General features: G+C 37.0%; 1 protein-coding gene across 3 annotated transcripts in view; it reads left to right on the top strand.

The window, feature by feature from the left end:
• sardh (sarcosine dehydrogenase) overlaps positions 1-17057 on the top strand; it is a 54875-nt gene that overhangs the window by 11488 nt on the left and 26330 nt on the right. For all 3 annotated transcript variants that reach the window (XM_052567157.1, XM_052567159.1, XM_052567158.1), the window contains exons 8-10: positions 3176-3305; positions 6836-6922; positions 16875-16965. In XM_052567157.1, coding sequence (XP_052423117.1) covers positions 3176-3305; positions 6836-6922; positions 16875-16965 — 308 coding nt within the window. The remainder of the gene's footprint in view (positions 1-3175; positions 3306-6835; positions 6923-16874; positions 16966-17057) is intronic.

Genomic DNA, 17057 nt, shown 5'->3' with positions numbered 1-17057 from the left:
TTATGCAAATCTTTCATATTTTTGATATTTAAGTAAATTTTTTAGGTAATGTTCATTTTATTTAAAGTAATGAATATGTTTTTATGGTTTTAGTTAACCATAATAAACTCTTTACACCAAAAAATAAATAAAATTAAACCGATGGTGAAACATTTTGTACTCAGAAATTGCTAATAAACGTCATAAATAATTATAAAGAAACTGCAAAGGAACAGATTGAATTAAACATGAAATGCTGAAATAGAAAGTATGAAATAGTATTTTTTTGTTAAACATACTTAAGTAATCTTTCTTTTATGTACATCTTTAACTCTATTTTTAGTGTATTTACTGCATATAATTTTTGTGTCTGAAAAAGAATTTAATGTTGTTCAGTCCAATCAAATAAGAAGGGGGAAAAAAAGAGTTTTCATGTAACTAATATGGGGCTCTTTGCACTGATATCAAATTTATTTGTCAAGAAGATTGCATACTGTGCACAATATACTGAAATTGTTTTACTGTACAGTAGTGTGATATTCCATACGTAGCGTGTGTGTTTGTGAGTGCTTCTGTCTACAGAGGTTTTTTTTAACCCTGTCACCTCACATTTGACCACATTTATACAGCATTGCCTTTATATGAACTCCAGCCAGCAGTATTCTGTGTGCAACTAAGCTTTCTCATTAAATTCACCCTCTGTTAGCTCATGCTTTCAATAGAGAAAGCAACAGTCATGCTATGAAACAGTGGATCAATATCTCAGGGAAGTGTGAAGAATTTGAGAAATGTGTTTGTAGAAACGGTGGCGGTCTGAAACTCTTAATGAGACAGTGTGAAGCCTGGCAGGGTTCTCAGCACATGCAGTCTCTACAGTTTTATTTTTACACTTCAGTCTGCTCCACACCGACCACATATTCTCTCCGTTTTTGCGATCAGCATTTCATCAGCTGTCAGATTGCTCACACCGTCTGCTGCTGCTTTCCATCCCATGGTTTCGATTTTCATTGTCAGTCCCCTGTGGGAGCGAGAGAAGACAGTGGCAAGTAGAGGACTTTGCTTAAATAAAATTACAAATTGAGAAGTGTTCATGGTGGAAGCAAGCTTGTTGTGCCAAGATAGTGAAGTTGGAGCTATGCGGATAGTGGGAGGAGGTTCAGTCTGTTCTGTAAAATTAACATGAAATCAAAACTGACTCTATAAACGTTCTTAATAGATGTCGTCTTATGCTGTAAAGAATAAGGCCCAATCCCAATTCTATTTTATACCCCTTCCCCTACCCCTCCGCCTACCCCTTCCCCTTGTCCCTTGAAACAGAGTGTCACATGACGTCATTCATCGTCTAGCTCTTACAATACACACATATACTGGTGTGCATTAGAGCCTTTAATTATCGTTCTGTATTAATGAGCTGCTTACTGACACACACACACACACATATCGGAAATCGCGCAGCTCACACATCCAGGAGAAAATAAACTTGTCAACGCTGCCCCATGACTTTTATTAAATACAGTTTAAATACTGAATCGCTACATTATATTTTCCAGCGACGAGAGGATACAATCGCTGTTTTTAAAGAAACTCACTCTAAAAAGATAAATGCACAGACGCGAATACACACAACTTCTCTCTCTTTCTCTCTCGAATAGGCAATATTTGAGAAAATGGTTTAGCGATTTCTAATTATTGGGGGGATTAGCCCCCATCAATGTCTACGGCAGTTATTGCCCTGATCAGACATATGCTGTGACACTATCATGCAGTCTGTAATGATATGATGTTAGCAAATATTAGCAATTTTTTGCAAACATTTCTTTGAGTAACATGACCGTTAATATGAACTCACAATTTAATGTAACATAAATCAAATTATTACTTTTCGTTAAAATATTTATTTATGCCAAAAAAGCTTACATTTATGTGTCTTTTTGTTTGCTGTAGCAGCCATGTTTCAGAGATAATTCATACCCCTTCGTCTGAGGTGTGGTCTCAAAATCTTCATTTGAAGGGCTATATGGCCCTTCCCCTTCCCCCTTCCCCTCAAACCAAAAGAAAATCGAGACACCCCTACCCCTTCACATGAACGCACGAAACGGAGGGGTAGGGGGAAAGGCTAAGGGGTAGTATTGGGATTGGGCCTAAAACTGACTTTAATATATATAGATGCAATAGATATATAACTTTACCTTAATAGATATAAAGAAATTTTCAAGATATAAACTCACAGTTGCAAGATCTAAACTTGGAATTCAGAGAAAATAAATCTGTATACTGTAGAGAGATGTAATGTCTGAATTGCGATAAATAACGTCTGAATTGCGAGATATAACGTCTGAATTGCGAGATTTAATGTCTGAATTGTGAATTGTGAGATGTAACGTCTGAATTGCGAGATGTAAAATCCACATTGCAAGATGTAAAATCTGAATTGCGAAATACGTTTGAATTATGAGATGTAAATTCCGAATTACATGGTGGAAGTATAAATTGCAAGCTATAACATCCTAAGAGATGTAAAGTCCAAATGGTGAGATGTAAACTCACAATTCAAAGAAGAATAGACACTTAATTAGACACTTCCAAAATAACTAAATAGTTATTTAAAAAATTTGATGCAAAGGTGATATAAAATAAAGTATAGTGTTATAAATGTACATGCATTTAAAAAGAAAAAACGAAACTCTCGAGGATTTACGATGCTGGTTATCGTTAAATGTGTCAAAACAGCCCTGTGAAAAAAGTATTCGTTTTGAGATAAAAAGTTGTAATTACACTTTTAGATTTTTATTCAGTGGCAGAAACAGCTGTGAGATAAGTAAAGTGGACTGGGGTCATAATCCTGAGTTTATTTCTCTCATTTCTGTCTTTTATGGGACTTTTTTGTGATTTTTAAAATGTTGCAATTACCTTTTTTTTTTTATTTATCCTGTGGCAGGCTTTTAAAACTCCAAATGCACAGATCCTCCGTAGGGTTTGGCAAAGGGTCAATTGGACACCAGTAGTTTAACATGATTGGGGGTCCATATGTCAATGACATGTTATCATCCAGTAAGACCTTCCTCTTGGATCATAGATTCAGTGCTGGATTTATGAGCTTTATATGAGATTCAGTGAGCTCATTACTTCTGACCAGGTCACTCCATTATCGTGTGTGTGTGCTATAACATTGTGTATTTGTTCTGTGATTCTCCAGGTGTCTGATAAGTTTGCCTTCAGCTTGTTTGATCTGGACTGGGATGTCTTTATGCAGCACATTGATGGTGCTGTGAACAGAGTACCTGCTCTGGAACAAACTGGAATCAAATCCACTGTCTGTGGTCCAGGTACGTAAACACACACACACACACACACACACACACACACACAGACAAATGCATCAAACGCTCATTTGACAACATCTGTCTCTGACACATTTAAAGAACCGGCTCATAAGTGTTGTCTGTTTGGGAATCGATCTACACTTTTATCACTGTGTGTTTTTTATCATATAAAGGAATGGCCCATAAGAGTCATTAATTCTGGAATTAAGCTACACTATGTGCAAAGTTTAATGTGTTTCTGTAGTCATTGTATCTTTATCAGAGCATTACACAGACTTCATGACAGTGAGTTTGATTTCGCTGTGCTCTGCCCGTCCATCTCACCAGCTGATTGGTTTACTAGACTGCCAGTCAAATGACTCTGCACTCTGATTGGCTGATTTGTCACCATTCAGGCTCTCTCCAGAGATTCAGTCAAGTAATAAAAGATGACAGGTGTGAAATGCGGCTAAAACACTGTAGTGACCGTCATGTAGAAAACTCATTTACTTCAGAATAAAAGAAAACATAGCAGCAACAGGAGGATGTGACAAGGCTTAAAATTTAAAACAACATTCTCAGCACACTTAGAATGTACTTCTATTCAGAAAACGCAATAATTATTCTGTAACAAAGGTTGCAACACGGTCACTTGCAGAAGGGTTTCGGGTCAGTGGATGAGCGCTCCTCAAATCACTTTAAGAGAGAGCTAGCACAGGCTCCATTTACCCACTCGTCAGCTATTGAAAACTAGATGTTGAGCATATGTATAATTCAGCTCTGCTCTCATTGGACTTTGCATGAATACCATTTAACACTTAATTATACCTTTTGGTGTGACGGCAGTGTCCCACTGGCCTTTAACTGCATCCACTATAGTCAAGAACTACACTTGAAAATCAGCGTTACGTGATTGAAGGCCACCTGCGTACAGTGGTGACTCACATGATTTCAGAATTTGCTGCTCACACTCGTGCTGTGTATCATTGGCCTTCTGTGACGTGAGTCAGTATATCATGAACATTGCTCAGAAGTCTTCATCCACTAAACGTTGATGACTCAATTAACTAGTGACACCATTATGTGGTTTCACAGTAAATATCTTCAACAGATTGCTGTATTATATGATTACTGATAATCCTTCGAGGTCCGGTCTGGATATTGTTTTATCATGAATTTTTGTGTTAAAAACTAAAGAATCATGAAATATGCATGTGTTTTCAATTTCTGCTGTCTTTTATTTTATGGTGCATTGTGTGAATTTTTGGAATAGGAAATGATAATACTATACTAAACTATAATAATAACTACAATAAAATTAACTGATTTAAATTCTTATATTTAATTTTAATTTAATAAAAAATACAGTAAAAACTGTAATATTGTGAAATATTATTGCAATTTTAATTAACTGTTTTCTATGTGAAGATATTATAAAATGTAATTTATTTCTGTGATGCAAAGCTGAATTTTCAGCACCATTAATCCTTACTCAATGTTGAAAATAGTTTTAATTGCTTAATATTTCTATGGAAATCACAACACATTTTTTTTCTTTTTTTTAAATTACCATTTACATTTTTTTATACAAAGAACAGTATTTATTTGAAATAGATATCTTTTGAAAGTCTATAAACTTATTTTATTTATATATATATATATATATATATATATATATATATATATATATATATATATATATATATATATATATATATAAACATTTTTAATACAAATAAAGAACATAAAATGGAAAGAAAACAACTCTTTACTCATACTGAGAATGTCATTTGTATTAAAGAAAAGTTTTATTGAAATAGAAATGTATCAAAAAAAAAAAATGAGACCACATTATAATTATGAGATTCATCTACTATTAAAATTTTTTTTTAAAACTAAAAAACAAGATTTTGTAAAATAATAATTTGTGGCAGATCATTGATCATTTTGTTCATTGAAGCAGAAGTTGCTCAAATTGTAATGTTAATATAATAATATAGTTTGCAATTAAGTCATTTTAAAAATGATAATTTTCACTAATGATCTCATTTTTGGACTTCCTTTATATCAGCTCAGACGTGTTGTATTTGAGTTTGGATGGCTTGATCGCACCACACTTTCTCACTGGATCATGTTTAGTCACTTTCTCGTGCTCTAAAGCCTTTGGTTTGCTGTTGTTGAAGCCGTGTTTGACACCACAAGGTGACCTCTGAGGACGGCAGTCAGAGCGCTTCGGCGATAGCGGCGTGTGTATGTGTGTGTGGTGAAATATGATTAAGAGCAATAGAGGAGAGGAAGATGGATAAATAAAATATAGCTGCAGCCTCACCCTCTCCTTTTGCTCTCAGAGAGCAAATGATGCTGTGGAAAACACTTTCTCATGTGGAGTAATGGAAAAGGTGTGTCTCTGCTCTTCATCTCTTTTGCACTCGCAGCCTTTGTTTCTCTGATGCTTTTGAGGGTCATCCCATGATATCTTACTACTGAAAGCTTTGACCATTACGAATAGACCATTAAGTGAGCGCACAGCAGCGATATATCTTTAAAAAGCCTTTCAGAATAATCTGATCTGACCCACAGTTTCCCACCTCTCACCCTTATTTCCTTAACTTTTGTGTTTAAAAGAGCCGCATTATAAACTCTCAAAGCAATTAGTTTTCTTTCTGAAGTGCTTTTAAAGTGTTAGTCAAGTTTTCTTCCACCATAAACAGTCGTAATTTCACCACAGGCTGGTCCAGAATGTATCTAACTGACATTGTACATGTAAATGTGTTGTTACCTCAAGAATGTTTGTTGCTTAATGTAATATCCTCCTGTGTAGGCTGTTAATATAAAACATGTCATAGTGAATAACATTAAAGGGATAGTTCACCCAAAAATGAAAATTTTATGTTTATCTGTTTACTCCCAGGGTATCCAAGATGTAGGTGACTTTGTTTCTTCAGTAGAACACAAACGGAGATTTTTAACTCAAACTGTTGCAGTCTGTCAGTCATATAATGGAAGTGGACAGGAATCACGGCTTTGAGAGTAAAAAAATATACACAAACAAAACCAACTTGACTTGTGATGATACACTGATGTGCAAAGACACAAAATGATCGGTCTGTGCAAGAAAATGAACAGTATTTATATTGTTTTTTACCTCATTTTCAACGCAATATCTGAACTGTTCTGAGCCCGTTTGCGTGAAGCATCTTCTTCTTGCTTTATGGCGGATTGCAGACTTATAAGTGCATTACCGCCACCTATCTCTCAAATGGACCATTGACACTCTGTCTACAATCTCAGTTAGGAGCGTCAATGGTCCACTTGAGAGAGAGAAATCATCAGGAAATTTTTATACTGGAAGTGAACTTATCCTTTAATGATCTGAGGGGCGGCAGAGTTTTGTGTTGGGAATGCTAACACAAATGCCAATATAATAAACTGTTCTCTGCTATCTTAAAAGATAATGTTTCTTCCTGTAGTTCTGGTTAAAAATCCAGTAAATGGAAATGTATTTAGAAATGGAAGTGTATTTTTACACTCTTTGCTGGTTTGTTTTCCTCCAGAATCCTTCACTGCAGACCACAAGCCCCTGATGGGTGAAGCCCCGGAAGTGAGAGGCTTTTTCCTTGGATGTGGCTTCAACAGTGCAGGTAAGAGCATGGAGCTTAAACACAGTACACACACACCTTTCTCTTCCACAGCTGACCAGTGCCAAATGAATTATTTAACCCTGAAACCCTGCAGAGTTCAAATGCAAAATCCAGTCCCACCCACTCTCCATGTACAGCCACCTACTCAAGATCAACGCAACCTGATCTCTGACCCCTGCATGTCCAGTACTTAAGCATCCGGTCTGCTCTTCCTCTTGCATAGTCTTTCACTAGCGACAGTCCTGGACCATGGTGTTGCTTCCTATGAGTATTTTACTATTTTTCATTGTGTTTTATTTGTACTGTATTTTTACTATATCACCCAGTACATTTAAATGCAAGATAAAAATTGCAAATTAAAGCATTTTAAGGGGGTATTTTTGGATGCAGATTGCTTGTGATTTTGAAGGTCAGATGAAACTCAGTCCGGATCTGAAGTAATGCTGAATGTGCTCAGCTTGGGGCCGGGTCACCTTGCAGGCCTCAGACATGCTGACGGACAACAGCCCATGATCGTGTGAACGGATCAGAATACATGGCCATACGAATCACAATCAGATATTAGACGCATACTTGCTTTTTTATGACACATTGTTTCCTGACCTCAGCATGCAAAACTTATTTCCTGGAACGAAAGGAGTACAAGAGGGTGTGATTTGGTTATGTTATATGATATACAGTACCAGTCGTAATTCAGACACATTTACTCATTCCGAACCTGGCTTTCTTCATACAGTGTAGAGATGTTTTTGTCTGGACCCTGTGGACTGTTTTTATTTTCTTCTTATCTTTTTAATATGCATAACCAGACAAAAGTTTGCAATTATCAAGATTTTTTTTACAGGAATACAGAAATAGAGAACAGTTCTTTTAAATTGTAATAATATTTCACAATATTATTACTTGTACTGTATTTTTCTGTTAAATAAATACAGCCGAAAATGTATCAGTAGTGTAGGTCATACAGATTTGTAATGACATGAGGAGGAATAAATGACGACGTACTTTTCATTTATAGGTCACTAATCATTTTTGGACAAACCATTATATCGTCCTTAAACCATTAGATAAACCATTCAGTCTGGAAAGAAGCATTGAATGTTTGATTAATTGCACATCTTTTGCTCTTTGAGAAAAACGGTGCATTCTAATACAGAGACGATTACCCTATGAATGTCAAAACTGTAATGAAAAGTGGATATTAGCCTGGTACTTACAGCGTAAGATGTTGATCAGGGATTCTCCTTGGGTGTGATTGCATCAGAGCTGTGGGATTATTATGTGTGTGTGTCCATCAGTATGCATGACCACAGAGATGTCGTCCTTCCATCGTGTCTGCACGTTTGTCTTCAGTCTGGCTTTTCCCTCCCTCTGTTCTCAATGCTAATCTAACACCAAAAATATGCAAGTGAAAGTCGTCTTGAAGAGTTTCAGGGCAACCGGTTAAATGGTCAGACTTTTGATGTGTTCCTGGTAGTAGAAAAGGTCGATCTGAGGCAGATTGTGGCCCCTAACACATAGTCTCTCCCTGCATCTGAATATGCTGACTTTTCTACTATATGGTAGGCAAAAAACAGCTGTCTGAATTATAATTTTTTTTTCTGTATTTATTACTAATGAACCAAAATTTTAGTGGCTGGAAATTATTTGATTTCATACTAAACATTTTGGGTGGAACCAAATGATTTCAGTCTTTTTTTTATTTTTATTTTTATAAATCTGTAATGAAAACTTGTTTTTATTAAAATATTTTGGTGCATCTAGTATTTTTAACATTAGGCTAAAATATACTGTGGGTTATTCTCTAGCGTTTCCTCATTAGAATTTTCTCAGTTCCTCAATAAATGTAGTACCTATCTAATCGGTATTCAATTTCAGATGCAGCTTCTATTTCAAAAGCTAGTAAGCCATCTACAAACCTGATTACGAAAAAGTTGGCACACTTTACAAATTGTGAGTAAAAAAGGAATGGAATAATTTACAAATCGCATAAACTTATATTTCATCCACAATAGAATATAGATATCTTCGGGTCCTTAGACGGCACTGCATCGCATACAGGAATGATACTGTTATGGAAATCACAACATGGGCTCAGGAATACTTCTAGAAAACATTGTCGGTGAACACAATCCACCGTGCCATTTGCCATTGCCGGCTAATACTCTACAGGTCAAAAAAGAATCCATATCTAAACATGATCCAGAAGCGCAGGCGTTTTCTCTGGGCCAAGGCTCATTTAAAATGGACTGTGGCAAAGTGGAAAACTGTTCTGTGGTCAGACGAATCAAAATTTTAAGTTATTTTTGGAAAACTGGGACGCCATGTCATCATGAATAAAGAGGACAAGGACAACCCAAGTTGTTATCAGCGCTCAGTTCAGAAGCCTGCATCTCTGATGGTATGGGGTTGCATGTGTGCATGTGGCATGAGCAGCTTACACATCTGGAAAGGCACCATCAATGCTGAAAGGTATATCCAAGTTCTAGAACAACATATGTTCCCATCCAGACGTCGTCTCTTTCAGGGAAGACCTTGGATTTTCCAATGTGACAATGCCAGACCACATACTGCATCAATTACAACATCATGGCTGCATAGAAGAAGGATCCGGGTACTGAAATGGCCGGCCTGCAGTACAGATCTTTCACCCATAGAACATTTGGTGCATCATAAAGAGGAAGATTCGACAAAGAAGACCTAAGACAGTTGAGCAACTTGAAGCCTGTATTAGACAAGAATGGGACAACATTCCTATTCATAAACTTGAGCAACTTGTCTCCTCAGTCCCCAGACGTTTGCAGACTGTTTTAAAAAAAGAGGGGATGCCACAAAGTGGTAAACATGACCTTGTCCCAACTTTTTTGAGATGTGTTGTTGCCATGAAATTTAAAATCAACTTATTTTTCCCTTAAAATTATACATTTTCAAAGTTTAAACTTTTGATATGTCATCTGTATTGTATTCTGAATAAAATGTTGAAATTTGAAACTTCAACATCATTGCATTCTGTTTTTATTCACAATTTGTACAGTGTCCCAACATTTTTGGAATCGGGTTTGTACCTAGACAGCATTTATGGTATATTTTGACATTCAGGAAGTATAATAGTTCTGCCATGGCAACTTTCTGAGAGTTTGGCATGGTACTGTACATGACAGTGTTAATGTGTTTGGTCTTGGTGGAACAGATCTGCTACACTGCTGGCGCAACAGCGCAAGTACTGTGACTTGCTACTGCCAATACATCCAAAGATATAATGCTGTGGGCATGTAAAAATTACTACAGCTTGACATATAATATTTATGAAAGAACCCCTGTAGATAACATATGAAATTAACCCATAGCAGATCTGTAAGGTGGAGCTGGGGAAGTAGAGGTTTTCTGAAGCTCACTGCAACTGCTAAAACAAGCACTAGCTGAGTATTTTCATGTTGAGCAGCAAGCTCATTGACTGCTGATGTGAAAAGAAACCAATCAGCTGCATCATGTGATTTGATTGTATCAGCCTGCGTCATTTAGAGTTTCATGACAGAACATTTTATGCAACATTTGGGGAGAAAGAAATCCTGAAATACAGCAACATCAGTGGAGAAAAAAAAAATCATTCAAGATGGTCAACAAAGAGAGAAATTAACCAAATAAGTATTGACTTAAAATAGTTCAGTGTAATAAACATTAGATCAGCTGTTAGCTTAGCAACATGCTAACAGTGAATTAGTCTTAAATCAGTTGTGGGTTAAAGCTGCTGTGGGGTTCATGTCATTTTCTGTCTACATTGTGTAAAGCTTATTTAATCAGTTCCTTCATGAGGTTTCACGGTTAAAACTGAGTGAACAAATTAATCTGAAGTAATTATGAGTATAAGAAGGTGGAGCCACAGAGCAAAACCCACCCATTGCATAAACCAATGGCAATGTTAAACAGTCAACAGGAAGTTTTCCTTTCCTTCAGATTTTGTTTGAAATTGTCACACATTTAACTTGAAGTATGTCAGGGCCTTTAGGATGCTGTATTGGAAGGCAGCTACCTATGTGGGCAGTTCTTGGTTTTGATACAGAGCCATATATTCTCATGCACCTACACACACATATATGTGATCAGGTTGTCTTATATAGCGCTCTGAAGCTTCCTTCTCTCACAACATCCTTCTCTCTTTCATTTTATTCCCCCTTGTTTTCTCTCTCATCTCCCCTGACATTTTCAGAAATACCGCTAGTGATTTGGTCGCTGCTTTGATGAAGAAAGAGAACTGGTATGTGTGTGTGTGTGTGTATATATATCCTAAGAGGAAAACATAGACTGGAAAGTCTATCCACATGGTAGCATTAACTCATGTAATGTTGAGCTCTCATTCCTGCCCCAAGAGTTCAACGGTAGCTCAACACAGACCAAAGACTATCTGCTGTTGAGGCTCTGCAGTCATCAGGGAGGCTCATGTACTGCACACTTCATGGATGTTTGTAGACTTGCATATTGCTTGCTGAAGTCAGTGACTGAAATCTGGTCGGTTGGCCATTTCCAGAGGTGTAAATGTTTCTAATGGTGCATCACTTGAAATGGATATTTCAGCCAGAAATAAAAATAATTTACTCATTTTGTTGGTACAAACCTGTATGACTGCCTTTCTTCTGTTTTGTCAGGACAGTATAAGTAAAAAAAAAAAAAAAAAGAATGGACCTCACTTAAAATATCTTCTTTTATCTTCCACAAAAGAAATTAAGTCACTTTTGAAATGGCACGATTGTGAGTAATGCTCTGTACACACCAAAAGATAATTGGGCTGATTTTGGGCCGATTTCCCCCGTTCCGACAATCCTAGCTATGTCCCGATTATCTTGATGGTTCTACAGATTATCTAATCAGTTTTTCCCTTTGTGTTAGGTGTTTTAAGAGTGTCCGAAACCTGATCGGAAGAACGTTCTAAGCCGGCCCTAATCGCAAATCGTAAATATTCAACATGTTTACTATTTATGATCAGAATTCCTGATGTGTGGGGGGAACCCAGAGTACAAACGTGCGCACGCTCTGGAGATTATCACGTGAAACGAAACCATATCCAATCAGAAAGTGAGATGATGGAAGACTGAAGCAGTCATGACCATTGCTCACCTCTAGCTCACTCTGTAACTTGTACAGACCATGTTCCCGCCACCTCCACGACTTCACCCAAACCCTTTTCTTTTTTTTTCAATTAATTTCTCGCAAGATTTTGTGAGATTTCCTGTGTTCACAGTCGGGATTCTGGGTGAAAATCTGTTCATGTGTGGTGTTCTGTCACACACTATAGGAGCAAAACGGTTAAATTTAGGATTTTTTTATCCTCCTATTTGTGGTCTATCACATTTTGAAAATCCTATAAGATGTAAAAAAATCTTTTGGTTTTTACCCAGCATAAATTGTTAAAATGTAAATTTTTGGGTGAACTGAATATTTTACTTAGAAACGCCTTGAGGCAGATTCAGGGTTGGGTGGGGTGGTACAAAAAGGCAGAATTTCATGATTTTCTAGCAGTTCTCAACAGAAACAGTTCTTAGTGACGTAAAAAGCACTATGTGCAGGTTCAGACAGAAAATGTTTTTGCATCACACTGTGCGCCTTTTTTTCTTGGAGTTTTTCTATGTAAACTCTAAAAAGATGCATTTGATCTTTTGCAGAGTCTCGTGCATGACGCATACATGCTATAAATTATAAACATGATCAAAGCTTAGCTGAAAAAGTGCTGTTCACAAACTTTCTGTTGATTGATAGAAAGTAAAAGGCCTTTTATTATAATTGTTAAAACATCCACCCTTGATTTTATAAAGTAAACATAAGAATAACGTTGATGTCGGCGGCAATAGCTTTGAGGTTATTGCACCAACACATAGCACAACTATGTTTGTGACTACCCGAGTACGAATCCCATCTCCAGGTCCTTTGCCGATCCCGCTCCCCTCTTTTCACCCAGTGCTTTGCAGTCTGTGCTCTACTTTCCTGTCCATTAAAAGCATAAAAGTCCATTAATAAAACTTAGAAAAACTAATAACTTTGATATTGTTAGTAATCTCTTAAGATTAATATTTGCTGGACTAAAACTTAAGTTTACTTGATTATCCATGTATCATTTTTAAAGAAAATCCTGTTTAATTTTAAGTATCTAATATGATCATCAACCTTTTGAGGAATGTTTAATATTTTACTGACCTTATTGTGTATCAGTCACTCCTATATTCCTTCTCTGCTAATGTCTCCACTGCTAAAATGACATACTACCATAACAAAATTAACAATTCGTCTAAATCTCGCATGCTTTTTAAAACATTTTCCTCACTGCTTTGTCCTCCTCCTCCCCCTCCTGCTTCCTCTCTAATAGCTGACGACTTTGCCACGTTTTTCATTAATAAAATTAAACACATCAGTGCACAATTTTCCACACCACAATCAGTCAAGCAAATATCACCAGCAAACTTACTCTTATTTACATCCTTCTCTTCACTCTCTGAGGCAGAAGTCTCAAAACTCATCCTATCTAATCACCCTACTACTTGCTCGCTTGATCCTATTCCATCTCATCTCCTTCAAGCCATTTCTCCTGCAGTTGTACCTGCACTCACTCACATTATCAACACATCCCTCCACACTGGTGTTTTTCCCTCATTATTTAGACAGGCACGTATAACTCCACTACTTAAGAAACCCAACCTCAACCCATCTCTTTTAGAGAACTACAGACCAGTTTCCCTTCTTCCTTTCATTGCAAAAACACTTGAACAAGCTGTGTTCAAACAAGTCTCTACATTTCTCACACTCAATAACCTCCTTGACAGCAACCAATCTGGCTTCAGAAGTGGACATTCAACTGAGACTGCCTTTCTCTCAGTTGTTGAAGCTCTAAGACTGGCAAGAGCGGAATCCAAATCTTCAGGACTTATCCTGCTTGATATGTCTGCTGCTTTTGACACTGTTAACCACCAGATCCTCCTATCAACCCTACTGGCAAAAGGCATCTCAGGAACCACACTTCAATGGTTTGAGTCTTACCTATCAGATATCCTTTAAAGTATCTTGGAGAGGTGAGGTGTCCAAGTCACAACATCTAACTACTGGGGTACCTCAGGGCTCAGTTCTTGGACTTCTCTTCTCTGTCTATATGGCATCATTAGGTTCTGTCATTCAGAAACATGGCTTTTCATACCACTGCTATGCTGATGACACTCAACTCTACCTCTCATTCCATCCTGATGATCCGACGGTAGCTATCCGCATCTCAGCTTGTCTAACAGACATTTCTTGCTGGATGAAGGACCAACACCTTCAACTCAACCTTGCCAAGACAGAACTGCTTGTGATTCCAGCAAAACCCATCGTTTCATCACAATTTCACCATATAGTTAGGCACATCAACCATAACTCCTTCAAAAACAGCTAGAAGCCTTGGAGTTATGATTGGTGATCAGCTGACTTTCTCAGACCACATTGCTAAAACTGTCCGATCCTGCAGATTTGCTTTATTCAACATCAAGAAGATCAAGCCCTTTCTTTCAGAACATGCTGCACAACTCCTTGTTCAAGCTCTTGTTCTGTCCAGGCTGGACTATTGCAATGCCCTCTTAGCAGGTCTTCCAGCCAGCTCTATCAAACCTTTTACAATTAATCCAGAACACGGCAGCAAGATTAATTTTTAATGAGCCACACGTCACACCTCTGTTTATCAATTTGCACTGGCTTCCAATAGCTGCTCGCATAAAATTCAAGGCATTGATGTTTGCCTGCAAAACTACCACTGGCTCTGCACCCATTTACCTAAATTTGTTACTTCAGACTTATGTGCCCTCTAGAAGCTTGCGTTCTGCAAGTGAACATCGCTTGATTGTGCCATCCCAAAGAAGCACAAAGTCACTTTTACAGACTTTTTAAATTAAATGTTCACTCCTGGTGGAATGACCTCCCCAACTCAATCCGAGCAGCTGAGTCCTTAGCCATCCTTAAGAATCGACTTAAAACCCATCTCTTCCATCTTTATTTAACCCTCTAATTTAACACTCACTATTCTAATTCTGTTCTTTAAAAAAATCTAACTACCTTATTAATCTTTTTGTATTGTATTTTATTTTCATTTATTATGCAATTGTGTGTGTGAAAAGACCTCTAACACAAGCTTGCTCTATTCTTTTTTTTTATTATATCTGTTTTCTTTGTATTTATTATATTATTTAAAGGCCCATGCTACATGTACTGTGTTAACTGAGACTTGTTATAGCACATATATCCTTGCTCTTTTTGTTGTTTTTGATTGCTTCCACTGTCCTCATTTGTAAGTAGCTTTGGATAAAAACGTCTGCTAAATTAATAAATGTGTAATCTAAATGTTTATTTGTTCACATCTCAATCATTTTTGTATTACATGCTATATTTTGCCTCCACAATAAGAACTACAGATCTTTGGTCATGAAATAATAATTTAAATATCATCTTACTTAGAAATTTTATTGGGAGATATAGATTGCAAACTGATATTCATATGCATTTTATGTAAGTAGTCTGTTATACTATTATAAATAATATATACAAGAATTATTTTTTGCTATACACCAAGAACAATAACTATAAAGATAAGATATAGTTCTAAAATCATTCTCCATATTAAAGAAGTCCACACCACAGCTATAATGATAAAGTCACTGAGAAACAATATAGTTGGAATCACTTTCAGTGATTTTTTTTTTTTCAGCTGACGAATGAAAAAAACATTAACAGCCAATCAGAATCCACCTTTCTATAACTAGCTCAAGAATTAAAAGCAGACCTTAGGTCTATATTCCAAAATGTTAATAAATTAAAACAATTTAAGTCTGGAAAGTGCACTTTAATGCCTATTTAAAAAACTTGGGATGACAGTTAAGGGGTTGAACTCAAAAATACATTCACTGTATCTCTCTACTTTGTCATGAGTGCTCTAGAAATGCTGAAGAGTTTAAAAAAGAAAGTAAGATGAAAATTCTAAGCTTCCTATCACTGTTTATAAGTCCTGTACATTAGGTTTAAATCCATCCAAGTTTAAAAAACATAACGTTACACTTCATTTTAATGACGTGTTTGTACATGACGATCAGCGCAGACAGGCCGCAGACAGCACACATACTGATAAGACGCTCGGGAGAAAACAGACACAAAACTTCATTATCATACTTCACGTTGTGATTGTGATTCGGACTTTGTGGGGGGGTGGGGCAGCTCAGAGATCCGTTTCTCCTAAGACGGTAGGCGGAGATTATTATGCAAAGTGTTCTAGTGACGTACATAGAGATGGGCAAAAGATTTGAAATCTTTAACAACTCGTTTCAGCGATTCAGACTCAACTCCTTACTTTAGAAGCCAATAACTTTATAAATCGTGTAGTTTTTGGTTTAATTACTTTGCACATTGTTTACACTGAATGACAGCTACATCATACACTGTAATACAGGTAATTTTTGATTTCCCATCTGTGTGGCTCTTTAAGCGATGACATGGCATGGACTTCAAGGCGGCCATTACTCAGCAATTCTGTGGTTGCTGGCTAATGTTAATGAAGTCATCAGCCAGCTAATGAGCCTAAAGTCCTTTAGAGACACGCTAACATCTCCACTGGCTCTCGCCGCGACACTCACTCGCCCATTTATTTCACTCCCCGTTTGATTTGTCTCTCACTTCACGATGTCCTTCATTCCTCCTTGGTAGTACTCTGCTTCTGTTCATTATTCCTCTCCTGTCCGCTCAGAGCTGGCAAAGTTTGATTCGCTCTGATGGTGCAACTCTTTTGGGTCTCGTTCATGATGAATTGATTGGCAGCTGTGTCACATTGTTTCTAGAGAAGTACTTTGTAAGTTGTTAAACACAAGTTTGATTGTCTGAAGTAGGATGAAGTTGGATGTCAGTTATGAATGTGGTGGGATGATGATTGACGTATCCTCTGTGATTTGATTGGCAGGTATGATGTTAGGAGGAGGATGCGGCAAAGAGCTGGCTCACTGGATCATTCACGGCCGTCCCGAGAAAGACATGTACGGATATGATATCAGGTGCGTTTTGTGCAAACAAGCATTTCTCTGAGTTAGTCGTGACACAAGTAATTATTTGCGCTTCACTTAGTCAAGAACTATTCTGGGGTGCG

This window comes from Carassius gibelio, chromosome B10 (genome assembly GCF_023724105.1).
Source record: "Carassius gibelio isolate Cgi1373 ecotype wild population from Czech Republic chromosome B10, carGib1.2-hapl.c, whole genome shotgun sequence".
In the NCBI taxonomy this organism is placed as follows: domain Eukaryota; kingdom Metazoa; phylum Chordata; class Actinopteri; order Cypriniformes; family Cyprinidae; genus Carassius; species Carassius gibelio.
The sequence above is the reverse complement of the archived record's forward strand: the minus strand, read 5'-3'. Positions and strand labels throughout refer to the sequence as shown.